Here is an 18,856-nt window from a genome sequence, read left to right as displayed (position 1 = left end):
CATATATTCAAAACAATTGATCTCATGGAGACAGAGAGTAGAATAATGGTTACCAGAGGCTGGGAAGGGTAGTGGGAAAGGGAGTATAAAGTGGGGATGTTTAATGGGTGCAAAACTGTAGTTTGATAGATAGAATTGACAATATTTGATAGCACAACAAAGTGACTATAATCAACATTAAATTAGGGTATACTGTAAAATAACTAAAAGAGTGGAATTGGAATGTTCCTAACACAAAAAACTGATAAATGCCTGAGGCAATGGATACCCCCCATTACCTGGATTTGATTCATTCACATTGTACGCCTGTATCAAAACATCACATGTACCCTATAAAGGTATACAACTATTATGTATCCATAATAATGAAAAGTTTAAAAAATCCCAACCAGCAAATGAAAAAACAGAAAAAGAGAGATTTATTAATAATAATGTTTCAAGCATTTACTGGAAAAAATGAATTATTTATTCATTGGTGCAAAACAAAACAATGATTGTAATTAACAAAACCAAAGCTGTGATTATAATATTTTAAAAATGATTAACTGTGAACTCCAACATCAATTTCCACTCATCATCTGATTGTTAAAAACAAAACAAAATCCACATTTTTAACTGCCAGTGAACATCTCCATCTGAATATCTGAATGCCATAACTTAGGCAGTTTGAACTTAATATATCCATAACTGAATCAGCCAATTACTTCCATCTCAACCTGCTTAATTACCCACATTCTGGATCTATTGCAGACATCCACCAAGTCTCTTAAGCTAGAAACACCTCTCACGTCTCACATCCTCGCTCACCTTTCGCATTTAATTATTCACCCAAATCTGCTTTAGACTAAAGTTTAAACTCATAAACCCTAATGAATACCTTTTAGGGCTGTTGCAACAGTATCTTAACAGTCTCCCTCCTCCATTCCTCCCATTGTGATAAATCCATCACTCTACCATCAGAAACAAACACGGTATATGATAGCAACAGCCCTGTGTTGGTTCCTTACGGCCCACAAAAAATCTAGATTATTTTAGTTTGAGATACTAGGAAATTTCTTTACAATCTATCCAGACTTTTCTCCAAGCATCCCACCTAATCGATTGTCCAGTTCCTTGTCCCACAAATACAGTGTCTCTAGTCTTGCCACATTCTCCTCAGTACGATACAAAATCCTTTCCAAATTCCTTGTCTTTGTACATGCCCTTCCTTCAGCAGTAGCTGCTTTAATGCTCCCTTTCTCACTTGTAAAACACCTTCTGAAACTTAAAAACTTGTTTGTCATGTCATTCTGTCCAGGAAGTTTTGGGATGCTACAAGCAAAACATATTTCTCCATCCTTGGTACTCTCCAAGTATTTTGTTCTTACTTGAACTGCAGTTTATCATGTTGATTTTTTTAATGCATTTGTTTAGACCAGGAGTTAATACAAGGAAGAAGGAGACTTTGCTATTTGTTTTTTATATCTCTGTATTCCATGTTAGGATTTGGCTTGGAATCTGTACTAGCAATTGATCCATTGCCTCTTAGCTTTACATTCACCTTTTGACTGCTCTGTAAAAATGGATTAGGCCATTTAAAATGTTTTTCCTTGCCAACTGGCACTAAAACTTTTTCATCAGAAGGCATTGGGAGACACTTCAAGAACAAAGGATTTAGCTTCCTGGTTCCACTGTGCTTGGTAGGCTCTCGCAGCCTCCCAACTGGCTGGTACAGGGCAGCCAGCAGATTCCCAGCAGACTTCCCCTCAGGTGGTTTTATCCCTCCCTGTGAACAGCTTTCCTTGCAACCCGACAGGGCAGATTTCTGGCACAAATTCCACTGGCATGACATCATAGAGACTTCACTGCCATCCAGCAAGTAATAGCTGTGTCCTTCCCCTGAGGGTGATTTTGCCCCACAGGGGACATTTGGCAAAGTCTGGAATCACCTTTGGTTGTCACCCTGTGTGTGGGGGTGTTGTTTTATCACACTATAGTGGGTAGAGGTTACAACGATCAGGACAGCGCCCTACAAAAAAACTACTAACTAGCCCTAAATGTCAATAGTGCTAAGCTTCAGGAACCTTGCCATATAACAAGGTCTAGCTCTTAGCCCCAGCGGGGTGGAGTGGGAAGAAGTAGAGAAGGGACAGGCACAAAGAGAGAGATCTTCTCTGGGTCTCTCTCACAGGAGTAGAGTTAATGAGTACTCCTTATATCTGCTATTTCTGTATTCTCTAGAGCTCTATTTACTTCTTACTAGCTAATCTCTCATTATTCTAATCCCCTATTATAGTTACTAATTTTTTATCATAACCCTTTCCTGCTCAAACTACTGTATGCTGATCGGACCCAGACTGATGAAGCATCACTTATTCATTAATTTCAGTAAATGGTTAGTGAGTGCTTATTGTACTTCCTGACATCCTACCTGTGAATGCAACTGTGAACAAAATAAACATATCCTGTTCGCCTCAAATTTGTAGTTTGTAAGTCAATATAGATAAACAAGTATTATAAATATATGGCATGGCAAGTAAAGGATAGTAGGATGGTACAGTGAAAAACAATACGAGAGCCCACCTTATGGGAGGTGAGGGAAGTGATCATGTAAAGGCCCCGTATGTTTTTGATGAAATAAATTAATTACTTGGACTAATAAAATTGTCATTTTAAATCAGCAATTGTAGATATTTAGCTTGGATGGTGGAAATTTGACTTGGTGAGGTCCTTATCCATTTGGAGAGTCATTTGGAATTCAAATATTTTACCGCTTGAGATGTATACAAATTTAAAAGTTATAGAGTTAGATTCATATTTAATTCCATGAAAATACTTTAGCTCAATTCATAAGCTATAAATTTCCTCTTTTTTTAGGTGGACTTTTTTGATATCATATCATATTATGTATTTATAGTCATGGTTCTAAGCTTCTTGAAGGCAACTCTCTTTTTATGCATTTCTATGTATCGCAACACTGAGCCTACAGCTTAACATATAGTAGATACTCAATACGTTCTTACTGAATTAATAAATATGAGTTTCCTACCATGGTCATTTAAAGCATAATGTGATACAAGTAAAAAAGTACTAAAACAGATGTCATGAGATCTGTGTTGTAATTCTGCTCTTGGCCCTATAAAAAGCTTGGACAATTCATATTCTCTCTGGGACTCACCTTCCTCATTTCCAAACTAAAGGATTTGGAAGAGGTTTTTCAAAGTCTCATTCTGTTCTAAAATCCTGAGATATAACAAATGCATTAGAATATAAGAACTTGAATGCATGGGATCTAGCTGGATTAATTCTTATTATTGTACAGTGTGATTTAAGTATACCCGACACTTCTGGGTCTCAAGTTCCTCATTTGTAAAATAAGCTGATTTATAAAAGGAGTTAAAAAACTATGGCCCTTGGGCCAAAGGTGGAGGTGAGCTTTTGCGAAAGAGACCGTATGGCCCACAAAGCTGAAAATGTCTGTCCCTTTATAGAAAATGTTTGTTAAGCCCTTGTCTGTAAGGTCCTTCCTACTTCTCCTTAAATCTCTTCTGTGACTTTCTCATTAATCCAGTCACCATCTAACTATTTTTAACAATGATATTTTTGAAAAAGGTGTTAAATTTTTACCAATGGCCTACGAGCATATTAATGAGATTGGACTTCTTTTACTTTGAACAGAGTCAAAGGTTACTAAAGAGAAACTCTGTGTGTTTGTGACGTAATAGATTAGAGCTGGAAATTATCCGTACAATGGAATTAAGCAATATAATATTTACACATTTGCTTTAAAGCCCCCAAATACTAGATGTCTACATGGCCCACATATGGCCGGTCACCAGTAAGTTCTAGTTGGGTGGACGAATTAAGAACCTGGGCTTTTCAGTCAGTGATGCTGTATATCATTGCTATAAGGACTTCCAATAGGGTGAAGGTCCACTATCATTTTAAAACATTAAAAAAGGCAAACATAATTAAGGGTTGTCATACCCTCCTCTTTCCATGACTTTAAACTACAAACACTGTCTCTGGATATGCTCCTTTTCCATTGGAAATATACTTATTGTGTAGTTAGCTCATGCTTGCTTAGGGCGTTCTATAATTCAACTCACATCATTAAATTGAAACAACAAAATGTCTTTCTTTCTTATAAACCTCTGAATTTTATCTTTCCTGCTTAATAAATATTTTTTGAAAAAACATACCAGCCGATAACAACTCCATAATAAAGACAAGTTCAAATGATCACAGCTCACACTATTCTAGCAAGGCACATTTGTTTTCTTGTAATCATCCTGCCAATATCCTCATGTCACCCCAGATTTTATTCTGGAAAATGAACCAAAATAAAATCCACTTAGGCTGTAGGAAAGGCTGAAGCTGTGAATATTTTAAGTTTACCATCCTATCAGTTAAGCAATATGACTACAGGCAATGTGGCACGTGGAGTCCCTATAGTCCTATCATGTGGACACAGAATCACAAGCTATATGAAAAGAAGGACACAGGTGACCTAGGCAGGCAAATTACCATCGAGTGCATGGTCCTTCATGAGACTGACCTGGTTGGTGAGTTTAGAGTGGTGCCTGAACAGTTTTGCCATCCTTAAATCTTTCCTCTATTGTCCCTCTCCTCTCCCCCAGTGGCACCTGCAATTCTAAAATATTCTTTTGAATTTTCATGATTTTTTAGTCTTAGGAGTCTGTCATCAAAATGCAAATAACTCTCGCAGAGAACCATCTTAATCTCTAATAAGCTATTACCAAAATTAATGTAAAGCCTTAAGCAAAGTTCTGGAGAATGCAAGAGTGGAATTAAGAGGTACAGGGATCAAAATTGAAGGAAAGTATGTGTGCAGGAGGGTCGGGTGTGCGAGGAGAAGGAGCAATGCCTACAGAAGAGTAAAGTGAAGACGATGAGGGAACTAGGGGGTAGAGTGTCAGAATTAGGAAGACAAGTGGACAGATGGCATCAGAAGAACCAACACCAGAGAGTGCCAAGGGCAGGTTAATGGTCAGGTCCTTCAAATCGGTACTCTTCATGCATTTCTTTATTTAAAAGACAGGCTGTGTGCAGGATGGAGGAAGATCAGAGCAGGACTATGAGGGTTAGCCCTCAACTCTCTAATCATGTTTAAGTCAAGGGTTAGCAAATTATGGCCAACAGACCAAATTCGGTCTGTTGTTGTATAGCCATGAGCTAAGAATGATTTTTACATTTTTAAATGTTGAGAATGAAATCAAAAGATGAATAATACTTCTTGGCATATTTAAATGACATGAAATTAAAATTTCAGTGTCCATAAGTAAAGTTTATTGAAACACAGCTCTGCTCATTCATTTACATATTGTCTTTGGTTGCTTTTGCACTGCAGAGGCAGAGTTGAGTAGCTGCAACAAAGATCATTTGGCCCACAAGACTTAAATATTTACTAATTGGCCCTTTACAGAAAAAGTTTGCCAACCTCTGGCTTAAGTCATGCAGCTCTGGCTTCACACTTGCAGACCCCCCCCCTCCTTAAGATGATAAAACTCCTACACTTAACACAACCCACCATATTTGTTGAGCAGTGTAGTGATCATCTGTTCTTCCTTGAGCATATGCCTTGGTGAGACTTGCCCTCCACCAAATTGCTTATCAGAAACACCTGTAGTATCCTCTCTGAGAGGAGTTGAATACATACTATTTTCTCCATATATTTCCATCTCCTTTGGCACTCTGGGTCCCAATGTAGATGGCTGTCTAGGCTCCTGCCTGGCTGGTCCACTACATGATCTGCCTAGCCCAGAGCATGGATCCAGTATTTCTGTTTGTTCTCCTCTGGAACCTGGAGTTGAACATCTGAATAGCTGTAGCAAAGGGGAATGGAGAAAAGCAACAAGGCTGGGAGGAGATCTGGGTAGAGGCCAGTGTCAGAAGCCCCATCTTTGAAAACTGATGCAGATGTGGCCAAAGAGCTAGAAACTAAGTCTAAACAGAGGCTACATGTGGAGGGCAGGGTGAGGTTTCCCTACTAGCACTGGTAAAGGAACAAAAACCATTCTAATAAAGGCACAGAGTTGTCTCTAATTGAGCTGGTCCTATATATTGTTTTTAAGTCTATATTGAATTGGTGTCTTGTTCATCTCACTATCCCAGTACCTAACACAGGAAGCAGGCCTCCATTGTTATATCTCTTAATGAAGAAACATCAAAATTTCCTAGTCTAGTTCTAATTCCAATGTATTAAAAAGTATCCAGTTTTAATACTTAAGCTCCAGTTTGGGTGCTGAGAAATAATATTCGTTTTGCCAACTCCAGTGATGTTTTCTCTGTGTCCAGTCTTTTTTGGTAACCTGTTTGTTATTCCATTCTTTAAGGGCCTTGGGACCAGCCTTGGTCTTATGAGTTGCTCCCTAATCACTGTCCTAGTGGTGAGAGTGCTGGTACTCTTTTAAGTATATGACATGAATATGCTTATTACACATCAGGCAACCATATCTCTGTAGTTAAAAACTTGAAACCCAGTCACCCAGACTGCCCTGATCTATAGAGATACCTCAATTTCTAAAAGGGCCACTTGCAATGCCCTAAAATCTTATGCTTGACACTCCCTCCTAATTTAATTATTTTTATATTCCTGCACACTGCATTTCCTCTAGTCTGGGTCTTGGTCTCCATCTCCTAGACTTCGTCTCAATAACACAACTGGCCCGTGATATGGTAAATATCACAGAGCATCACTGATGGTAGGGACCTTAGGTCAGCCACACGTGGTGTGTAATTCAGTCTTATTGTCTTCTGGGGTCCCATGGAGGGCCTTAGGAATCACCCAGAGGGATATGGAGGGAAAGAGTGAAGACTCCTGAGTACTCTAAGGGTCTTATCTCTATGGAAGCCAGAAAAGTTCCTCTGTTTTCTTTCCAATTTGTTTCATTTAAACATTGTGCTTGGTAAAACAAAAGTTTAAAAACTGTTGATGGCAAGATGTCATTCTAGCTTGACATTATCAGAGGCAATAGTCAAAACAATTAGTGGCCAGTATGGCACAGGAACTGACCAATCAGAATACACACTGGTCCTGGTCTAGAATATTTTAGGAGTTGGGGGAGCAGATGACCATGGAAACAGAGGAGTGGGAAGGACACACAGGGAGATCAGACCACTGCCACTTACCAACCATTATGAAAACGTTTCAATCCTCATAACCAGTATGGCTACATCTCAGAGATTACACAGTAAATCAGAGATAGAGTTAGGACTCTACTTCAGATCTTAATTTCCTGCGGGAAAAAATCTATAACTCTGTAAGGTTTACTAGTAGTTATAAGTTGCTATCTTTGAACAATGATCTGAATTATCTTCAATGTGTCAAAAAAGTAAATTATTTTAATAGAACTTCTAGCTTAATCAAAAGCTTCCCATGACAGTGAAGAAGTAGACATTGCATAACTGATTAGGAACACAAAAACATATAGTTGGTACTCCATATTCGTGGTTTCTGCATCCACAAATTCAACTAGCCACAGATCGAAAATATTAGGAAAAAAAGAATGGTTGTATCTATACTGAACATGTATAGACCTTTTTCTTGTTATTATTCCCTAAACAACATAATATCACAAGTTTTCACATAGCATTTACATTTATTAGGTATTATAAGTAACCTAGATATATTTTAAAGTCTAATGGAGGATGTGCACAAGTATTATTAATATAATATGCAAACATTATGATGCTGTATATAAAAGATTTGAGTATCTGTGGATTTTGGCATTGCAGGGGTTCCTGGAACTACTTTCCTCTGGGCACCAAGATATGAGTATATTTACTTTTGTAATTTTTTCATGGTCTCCAGATTAAGAAGTGCCAAAAGTATCTAGGTGTTTTTTATATATTTAAGAAATTTATTCATCAAAATAGATTGTTCTGTTAGACTAATATTCTTTGTTAGACAATTTTCACACAAATTTTGGAATCACTGAAGGTACTTATTAAGATAATGAGTAGGCTGCAAGAAATAGATCCTCAGAGCATGCTTTTTTTGAGAAAACCATGTATCTGTTTATCATTTTCTGGTTTGTCAATGAACAATTTTAAAAAAAAATTCTGACATGCATGATTAGTTACAATAATGTTCTTTGGATCTCCCTCTGGAATGATAAAGCAAAATCACTGGCTCATGTAACATGGTACCTTGCTTGTAAATTTGTGAAGGAAGCTCCTTTTGTTGACAGTTCTAATGTCTGCCATCTGTTTGCACGGGATGAAGCCCTGGCGCTCCTCTAATTGGCCATAAATTAGGCAGCAGCAGCAGGCTTTTGACAGAATCCTTCAGTTACAGTTTCATTTTTTTTTAAAGCTGTGAATTCAACATTTGGTGGGAAGCCCAACCTCTCTCTGAAGAGTATAGAAATATACTTCTTGAGTTCCTAGACTCAAGCTCTCTTCTCTGTAATTATGCCTAAACCTAGACCTCTCTCAATGTGTCTTCTCTTTATATATCCCTGAAAATAAACTTTGATTAGAAAGAAAAACTGCAAAATCCAAGGGAATCCTATGCCTTCTGTAAGAAGAGGAAGGGCACAATTTATTAAGTGCTGACTACATGTCCCGTGTTGGGCATGGACTTTTACATATATTAAATTGTTTGATTTTCAAACCAATTTTATAATTTAGGTAATATTATTGTATTTCGCAGACAGGGAAACTGAAACTCAGAATTTAAGTAATTTGCCCATTTTCTCATAAAATGTTATAGTCAAGATTCAAATATTGAGCTTTGTTTGACAACACCCATTCACTATATATGCCTAGATTTGGAAAAAGAGAGAAAATTAGGATTAGGGCAAAAGCATGTGTGTGATGCAACTTGATGCTTCTCTCTTGCAACCTCAGTTTACTAAAATGAAGAAGCTAGACTAGATGATCCACAAATTCCCATCCAGTTATGTTTTCCATGGTTAGATTAATTTGGGCTCTACCATTTAACATGCAATCTCATAAGTTTCAATGAGCTTCAGTTTCCTCTTCTGTAAACTACTCTATCTCCTTTCCAGGTGGGATCTCATAGATGTGAAAATTCATAAATTATAAAGGACTGTAGGGATATAAACTGCTATGATTGCCCATCCACCCCCAGTTAGCTGGCAACCCTCAGCCCTACTCTCACTCCTCCTCATACCAGATTTCCTTGCTTCATGCTGTTGAGGCAAGATTAAGTACATCCAAGTTCCCATAACTTTCCTTATCTATATCTCAGCATTTCTGTACAAATTTTATACTTCTCCAGTCTTTTTCACTATTTTCAGAAAGTACAAAAAGAAATATATGCTCTCCAAGTAACCTTTCCTAGTTTCCCCGCAACTTCCTCTTCTGCAGCCCTATTTCCCACCAAATATTCCCTTTAGTGTTTCATTTGCTCCATCTTCCTGGAGACTTCTACACTCTCGATTCATCATAAGGAAACTCTCCAAGATCCCTGCTAATGCTTCATGCTCCTTCCCTCTTCCTTTTCTTCCTTTCTCTAGCCAAATTTCTTGAAAGAAAATGTGCCTCAGGCTCTGTGCTCTCACTTTCTTTGCATGTGCTCATTCTGCATAATTTGGATTTCATTCTTACCACTTGAATACCTCAGTAAAATGTGAGTGTTTTCTCCTAGGTTACTAAACCTATTGCCCTTTTCTCTATCTGTATGTGTCTCAGCTTTTAACACTGAGATTATCCCTTTTCTCGTGAAATAGTCTCTTGGTTTCTGAGGTCTCCTACGCTGCTCTGATTGCGAACATCTCATTATTTTTCACTCGTTTTTCTTTCCCTAACTCATAAATGAAAGGATTGCCCCAAGTCTAACATTGGTCCTTTTATCTTCTCAATTCTTTCCTGCAATTCCATCCTGTCTCTTGGCTTCAGCTGTTAACTATATGTGGGCAATTTTTACGTTAATTTTAAGTTAACTCTAACAAAAGTTCCTGACCCACGTTTCCTACCTCCTGTAGGGCATTTGTTCTTGAGTGTCCAATATTGTATGTTAAATTCATTATATTCTTCATGGATTATCATTGTGCCTACCAAACTGATTCATCTGTGTTCCTTCTGTATCTTTTCTATCCCAACTACATCCCTAATTTCTTCCTTGCTCTTTGTGTTCAGTCAGACCTTAAACCCTCTGGTTTTTCCTCTTCATTCTTATGCATTCCTCCTATAAATGGTCTCATAATCCCCAACTAGATTTAGACTTCTAATCAGCTACTCTGTCTCTTATCTCTCCTTCTAATTCATCTTACACAGAATTCTCATATTAGTCTACTAAATACATTGTTATAGTGACACCATTTTGCTACTTAAAATTGTCAGAGCTGCCCTTATACCAACATTCAGTGTTCTCAGTGAACGAGCCTCAACACACTTGTGAACTTGTCTGGTATAGCACCTCTCCCAGCTACCTTTCCACAGTCTCACTCTAGCCAGTTGAAATGGTCATAGATTCTTTATGAGTATTGCATGTGTTATTCACTGTATTTATATATTTTTTTCCTATACTTCCTGATCCACCTAATAATACCATTTCTTCCATGAACACTTCCCTGATTCTCTTCAAAAGTAGTCACTCCCTTTTCTGAATTATGGCTACAATTTTAGTCTGAACCCATATTACTTCTGCATGATGGTTATTTTTGTATATGCCACATCTGTATTAGAAGCTAACCCCCCAAACCAGCATCTGTGCTGGTCCTTCTAGCACAATGCCTTGTACATACATGGTAGATCCTCAGTAAGATGTAAGTTGAACCAAAGAAAGAGTGAATGGGTATTTGTTGTTTCTGAGAACCAGACAAAGAATTCCTATTTCAGAAAGATTCATGGATACTACCATCATTCTGCAGGTATGCCACTGCTCTGGTTCTAGTGATCCAGCATGGAGGAGCCTCTAAATGTGAGGTTTGTGATTCCAGAGGGATCCCTCTCCACCCAGAACCCCCTGAGCTCTGCATTCAACTCCATCATTCTAGGCTGATCATACCTGGCCCCACAGCTTCATTCCACACTGACATTCTCTGCCTATTCCAGCTATAACTGGGTGTTTTACAGTTCTCCTTCGATAAGGCACTTGGTTTTCTGATAAACTTATCCACATATACTACGATGAGGAAAATTCTTGTTGACTATTTTCAAAAAGTACATATTCATTTTAAACATGCTCTTGCAGAGTCAATATTCTGACACTTGTAGTTTAATCTATAAAGCATTCAGGTAATGAGAATAGCAAACCAGGATTGAGAGAAGGAACAGGAATTGGCTTTATCAAATATATGTCTAAGGACCTTAAATCTATGCCTATGCCCAGAACTAATGCTTTCTTCGAAATTATGTTCCTTAAATAAGTTTATTATAAAAGTCTGGAGATGGGAATGAAAGTGATAACTAAAACACAGACATATAACACTGCATTTATTAGCAACGACAACAATAACGATAATTCTAAAAATTTTCAAAAATAGCTAGCATTTGTTGGGCACCTTCTGAGTAAAAGACACTTGAATAAATGCTTTACTCACATGTTCTCATTAATCCTCAAAATATCCCTATGATATTGCATTATCCCCAGTTTACAAATGAGTTAATTGAACTGAAGCTCATAATAATTAAGTACCTTGTTGAAGATCACAAAACTAGAATGGGAGAGCCAGCCATTTCCAAGAATAATAGAGAATGAGAATCAAGTATAGAACTCATTTTAAAATGAAAAAAAGGTATAATACAAGTATTAATAGCTCCATAAAATGATGTCTAATTCCAGGAACTTATGTGTGTTGCTGATATGAGCGTGCAATATGCATAATAAAACAATGTACTTACTCTCTGTCAATCACAAGGCAGGTTACAGCTTCTGCAGCAATTACGTTTGCTGTTCTCACATCTTCCCTATATAAAAAAATAGAGACATTGAAGTAAAATAACCTTTAATATCAAAGAAACGTGTTCACTGTGAGTAATTCAGGACACATTAAATTATGTAACTATTCTGATTTATCCAATTCCAGGTTTATGCTTTGTTCATATCAAAAATTTCTTTTTCATGAGGAATCACCTTACCTTTGTCATTAATCATACAAATCCCATTATTATAACCTAGTAGATAACTAAACTTTAGTTTATCAAATTTAGATTTTAAAATTATAAAGTATTCAAATTTAAAGGTTTGTTTATACAAGTAGAACAAAATTTTACATTGAAATCCATTTTGCGCTTTGAGGAATTAATGAATTAATGGGATAGTGATAAAGATAGTAATGAACGTGAATAGATGAAAGGTTTTAAAGGATTTAAAGTTATACTTCTAGAAATTGAGTATCTAATCCATTTTTGTATGAATTTGTCAGTATATCCTTTAGAACAATGGATCTGTTTTAATTATTTCCCTACTTTACAGACACTGCTTTTGTGTGGCTAATATTTTAGCAACGTATAGTATCCAATTATTCATCCATAAAAGAGCTTGTGGTTTTTCACGAGTATTTGACAAATCTTAGTCACACTGATTAAAATGTATAAATACTGTCTCTTTAGAAGCATTTAATTTATCACAACAGTAGTATCTATCAACCACTTAAAACTTTAAAAATCTGTCGCATCCCAGTATCTCTTGTTTGATCTAGTAGTCGAAGGTGGATTTGGTAAACTAACACTCACCATTCATTTTCAGCTACTAAAAATGTAATAGTACCACTGTAATGGTAACCATAAATTATACTTGAAAAGGTATTCTTTTCCTAAAATAACAAAATTTCTAAGTTAATATATTAAATAATTAATAATTATAAGTTTGAAATATATTACAATAGGTAGGTACACAGAAAACAATATAGCAATAATAATGTATTCTAAAATTCACAACATCACATCTCAAGTAACAGGCTCTTAAAGTCTTGAAAATAAAGATGTTCCTAGTGAATTTTTATATTTTCAAAATACACTAAATTCTAACATACTTCTGAACTCTTTTTATTTTAAGCATTGATCTGTTTTTCTCTGCTGTTAAGATTACAGTTGCTTTATAGCACCTATTAGTATTTAGTATTCGGTAAAGCAAATTCCCCCTTACTCAAATTCTTTTTCAGAAGTAGCCTGATGGTATTCTTAAGCATTCATTACTTTTGAGAAATATCTTAATGATATTTGTAAGCATTCATTATTTCATATAGACTTTAAAATCATTTTCTATTTCTAAAAAAACCTAGCTTGAGATTCTGGTAGAGCTGTACTATATTTATACATTGATATCAAAAGAACTTTATGATGATACTAATGTTTCCATACAAGAACATGGCACGACTTTCTACTTGATCAGATCTAGTTTCATGTCTTTAAATAAGATTTCATAATTGTTTTGATTTGGGTCCTGACATTTTTTTTAAAAGTATTCTTAGGTGTTTCATGTCATGTTTCTCTTCTAAGTTACATTTCTTTTCATTTGCTTCTCACTGATTGCACTATTTTTTAAAAAGCTATCAATTATTGTGTATTTTTAATTCACCTACCATGCTATGTTCTCCTCTGACTCTAAAATTTTTATTATGGCTCATCAACTCCCAGTAAGATTCTCTTAGTGCCTCCTTCACATTCTCTGCCTTCCAGCCAAACTGGCCCGCTTTCAATACACATTATCTCCCTCCTGCCATGAGTCCTTCTCTAAATATGCTTTCCCTAGGCTAGGAAATTCCTTTCCGGTTCCTTGTTTAGTTCACCCCTACTTATTCCTTAAATTTCAACCTAATTTCCCCTTCCTCAGGGATGCCATCCTGTATTAACCAGGTCAGTTTCCCTACTTATCTCATGGCCCTACATACCTCTACCTGCAAGCACTTATCACTGTTTGTAATTTACACATTTATTTATGTGATCATTTGGTTAGTGACTCTCTCTCCCTCCCACTAACTCATATGAGGGCAGGGACCACGGCTAGTTTTGCTCCCCATTTTATCCCAAATGTCTCACACATAGGAGGCTCTTTGTGAGTGTGTGGAGCAGGCACTGCACAGGCATCGTCATTCTCCTGAGCTCGGGGGCAGTCAGGCAGAGCTCAGGTTTGGGAGTCGCACTACCTTGGTGTTAAACCCAGTTCCACCACTCCCAAGCTATGTGAAAGCTTCCATTTCCTCATCCGTAAAATGGGAATGATGAAAGTACCCCCTCACTGTGTGGTATTAAATGAGATAATCAAAGATAAGTTTATCATAGTGCCTGGCACCTAGAAAGAAATGTGTTCTGCTATTTATTACTTCTGATTCTTCTCATCTCCAATACCAGCATGTCTGTCCCTGTGGAGGCTTTGTCTGGTGTTTTATAAAACAATTCTACCCAACAGAAAAGTAGGGATATTCTTAATGTTCCGTAAAAGGAAACAACGTATTTTCACTTCATTAATCGCTTTCTGAGTGGGAGTTTTTGGTGAAGTGACCACAACGGGCAGAAAATATCCATAAAGCCCATTGGGTCCTCTATGCATCATGTGAATGACTTATTTCTCAGGATGTTGCTCATGGCAGCATAAGTTACTACAAATTGCTGTTAGTCAAAAAGAAAGAAACAAACAACAACAACAAAAAAACCCACCCCAACCGTCACAACTTTATAGAAAGCATCATATTAAATCTAGCTTTTCCTAAACTATATTTTCATCTTGGCTATTTAGAAATCTCCCACAGTCTTTAAAAGTATTTTATACACACACACACACACACACACACACATACACACACACATATGTATATATATGCTTTGTTTTTGAATATATTTTTGTGTATATTGATTTTTAAATGTATTCATCATAAATATTTCTAATATTTTAGAATTATGTCATATCATCTAGCCTAAACTGGATATACTTTTAAAACTAAGTGCAATTTCCTTGCAACAAAAACACATTGGTATTTTAAAATATGGGTGGGGAAAATCAAAGATCAGAAGAGTGACATTAGTCAATAAAAATGGAAAATATTTTATTTTAAAAAGGACAGTTTATAAGTACAGGCTAGAATTAGGCTTAGTACCTAGTAAAGTGACACATGTTAAAACTGAAAAGAAGCATAGCATTGGAGAAAAAACCCAACATATTAAACAATAAATTATAACATTTGCCATTTATTGAGTATCTAGTATATGTCAGAAACGATATTATACAGATCATACAAATTTAATTTATTGTATATAACAAAGGGTGGTTATTTTATCCTAGATTTGATCACAGGGACAGAGATTAGGTAACACATCCAAAGTCAGACATAGCTAGTGAGTTGCAGTCCTGGAATTTGAACACATACCTGGTTGTCCCCAGAGTCACGCTCTTTCCACAACAGTACACTGCTTATGTACTCTGCTATCAGATTTTAATTTGACAACAATTCTAAATTCATTAAAATGTTCAATAACTTTTGAGCAGTAAGTAGCCATAGTATATGTGTCATTATGAAAATTAGATTTAATTGTTAATAAAACCAGCATTGATATATTTATGGGTGTCCAGTTGCAAAACTAATCTGATGAGTCATTTTGATTCTCAAATTGTAAGAATTTCTATCCATGGCTATGTGTGTGCTATATTGCTTTATAATTATGCCACATAACAATAGGAAATTATTAATATTTGATGCCAAGCTTATTCAACATCAAACCCATGTTGCCATTACACTGTCATTTTATTTCTATTATTAAGGTGTTTAACGTCTTTATTCCTTTCCATACAGGTGTCTAGAAATTTGTTCCTGTGCAGTCAGAGAGCCTGCTCCTGTGAGCAGCAAAATGCTGTCTGACCTAGTATTTACATATATATTAATCTCTCATTTTAGGAGAGATGGTAGAAACTTCTAATAAGAGGATATTATTGATAAAATCTGACAATACTGTGATTGACTGTGTATGTTTATTTCCTTTGTGAGTTCAAAGACCATGGTAAAAGTAAATATCATTTGTATTTAGACGTAAAATATTACATACTCATATAATACAGAGGTCTTAATAATTCCACGTTGTTCTTAAACTTATTTCCATCAATACACAGCTGTTATGATATTTGTTTCACACAGAATATCCACTGAGTTAGCAAGGTTCCAAGTAAAACTGGTTTAGATATGGGGAAAGGAAAAAGAGAGTTGGATAGTGTTATTTTTTTAAATTGAGCTTGCTTTCATTCATTTTTACATGTAGAAGATCAAGGTATTTAATAATTTCTAACAGAAGAATATGAGATTTTGATGAAACATTGACTGCAAGAGAATTTTATAACTAAAATTATAAGATAATGCCCAATCTACTTAATTAAAAACTTTCACCAAACACACACTAATTGCTTCTGAATGTTCAGCACACTAGGCTGCTTCTTTATAATAAATAAATGTACATGTATTTACATAACAGTCCAGGTATAACATGCACATTGTCTTTAAAAATAAAATCTCATGTTCATCCAGTTCTGTACCTGTGTATTAGTTGATTTCAGCGTACCAATTAATAAACATGTACTAGCATAGAAGTATCTTGGCAGATTAACAAATAGTTTCACAAACCTGCTATCAGTTAATGAATAATTATAGCCAAAGCTATGCAGTTTAGTAGTGGTCTCTTTTTAAGCAATTTTGGAAAAGTTAGAAATTCCTTTTGATGAAATTATAGACCACGAAAAATATGCCAAAATCTTTGCAAATATAGTTTTCTGTGCACTGACTCTGAGATTCTTTGAACTTCATCACTGGAATCTTCATCATCGCTGTATCCCAAAGTGGAGTCACTGTCAGTATCTGAATAATCCATAGCAAGGGTTTACATTGACTCCTCTTGTTCTGAAGCAGTTCTCTTGTGCCTTGTGGCTACTAGACAATTCTATAGTTCATTGATATCTCAGGGAACAAATGCAGAGTGTAAAAGGCCAAAGTGTAATGTAGCTCTTGCAAAGAACCTGCCAGAGCACGGGCTCTCCCTTTTCAGCTTTGGAGCAACATGACCGCTGTCAACAGAGTCCTAGCACTCCTCCAGTGCCAGCCTTCATGAAAACTGACACTACTTGATTGCTTATGAGCTTACAGCAAAATCCCAGGGCAGAACCCTTCATTCTCTGTCATGTGCAACAGTTTAATGTCCCCAGTTAAGTTTGGTTCATACAAGACAAAGCCAATCTTTTTCATCTCGAAATCAAAAGCAATCATTCAACAACAAGTGGGATGATCAAAATTGATAGGATATGACAAACATCAAAGAGCCACATAAAATGAAATTATAGTATTGAATTAATTACAAATGAGAATTGTACAGTTTATGGCAAATCTGACTGTGCTATTTGAAACTTAGATCCTGTAGTGGATAAGTGTTCCTTAAGAAAAAAACACATCAGGCCATGCACTGATTCCACTTCCCATTGAGTCATGAAGCTATTCCAAAATAATTATTTTATTTTACTTTTTTAATGGACAAATAATAATTGCACATATTCATGGGGTCCATAGTGATGTTTCAATGGATATAATGTATAGTGATCAGATCAGGGTAATTAGCGTATACATCATCTCAAACATTTATCATTTCTCTGTGTTTGGAACATTAAATATCACTCTACCTACTTGAAACTATATAATATATCATTGTTAACTATAGTTATCCTGCAGCAGCATAGAACACTAGAACGTATTTCTCCTATCTAGCTGTAATTTTGTATCCCTTAACAAACTTTCCCTAGCCCTCCCTTCCTTCTACCCTTCCTAGCCTCTAGTTCCTCTGTTCTACTTTTTCCTTCTATAAAATTAATGTTCTTTTAACCTCCAGCTCTCTAACAAAACTCATATGCTAAGTGTAAAATCAATTAATACATGCAGATGTTTACATTCCTTCTAACCATGCTAGGCACAGAGTAATCAACCAATAGAAGTTAGCTACCCCGATCATCATCATTATTATTTTAGGATCCTTTGACATGTAGAAAGCATGTAGCCCTTTCGAAAATACTTTCTCTTTTAAAACCCCCTTTCCTAAATTTCTATAATAAATCAATCTCTCAATTGTTTTCTGACATCATCTTCTCAATTAATTTTCCTGAGTGTTCTTCCCTAGTCCATACTACTGAAATACCACTGAAATATAGGTATTTTCCTAAAATTCTGTTTCTGGCTCTTTTTTCTAGCTTTGACTTCTTTTACTGGGAAAAACACATAACCCCATGACATCAGCTATTAGTTTTGTATTAATGATTTTCAAGTTTTCATTTCTAACTTTTACTTTTCTCCTATGAGACAGGAAGTCCCATGGCAACCTCCAATTCAAACCTAACTCATTTTCTTCTGACCTCAAAACCACTGTTTTCCTTAGGTTCCTTATAATGGTAAATGACATCAACATTTTTGCATTCACCTGGGCTCAAAAGATTAGATTCATTCTTTTACTCTGCCCTCTCCCTCACTGTGTATGTTTGGTCATGTCTTTGTCTATCTCTCACGTCCACACTTTCTCTGTATTCCCAAAGGCATGGCTCTACTTTGGACCATCACCATCTCTACCTACTGCCTACAGTATTCAGTACAGTAACATACTGCACAGGTTTGTAGTCTAGGAGCAATACGCTGTACTGTATAGCCTAGGTGTGCAGCAGGCTATACCATGTAGGTTTAGGTAAGCACACCCTACGATGTTTGCATAATGACGAAATCACCTAATGATGCATTTCTCAGAACATATCCCTCTCATTAAGCAAAACATGACCATACAGCATACACAATATTCCTAAAGCAGGAGAGAGCTTGTAGCATAAGCAAATTTAGAATTCAGGGATTGAGTAAAACAAGGCAGAGGTCAGAGAAGGTGACAAAGAAGGCAAAGCCACATCATTTAGTACCTGAAGACCATTCTAAGGACTTTT

The 18,856-nt window shown here is 36.2% G+C and overlaps 1 protein-coding gene across 2 annotated transcripts in view; it reads right to left on the bottom strand.

Annotated features, from left to right (window-relative positions):
* Positions 1–18,856, bottom strand: part of PRKG1 (protein kinase cGMP-dependent 1) — a 1,158,333-nt gene that overhangs the window by 129,047 nt on the left and 1,010,430 nt on the right. For both annotated transcript variants that reach the window (XM_045569367.1, XM_045569366.1), the window contains exon 8: positions 11,815–11,880. In XM_045569367.1, coding sequence (XP_045425323.1) covers positions 11,815–11,880 — 66 coding nt within the window. The remainder of the gene's footprint in view (positions 1–11,814; positions 11,881–18,856) is intronic.

The sequence above is a fragment of the Lemur catta genome, chromosome 14 (genome assembly GCF_020740605.2).
Source record: "Lemur catta isolate mLemCat1 chromosome 14, mLemCat1.pri, whole genome shotgun sequence".
In the NCBI taxonomy this organism is placed as follows: domain Eukaryota; kingdom Metazoa; phylum Chordata; class Mammalia; order Primates; family Lemuridae; genus Lemur; species Lemur catta.
Note: the sequence above shows the minus strand (reverse complement) of the source record. Positions and strands in the feature narration are given on the sequence as shown.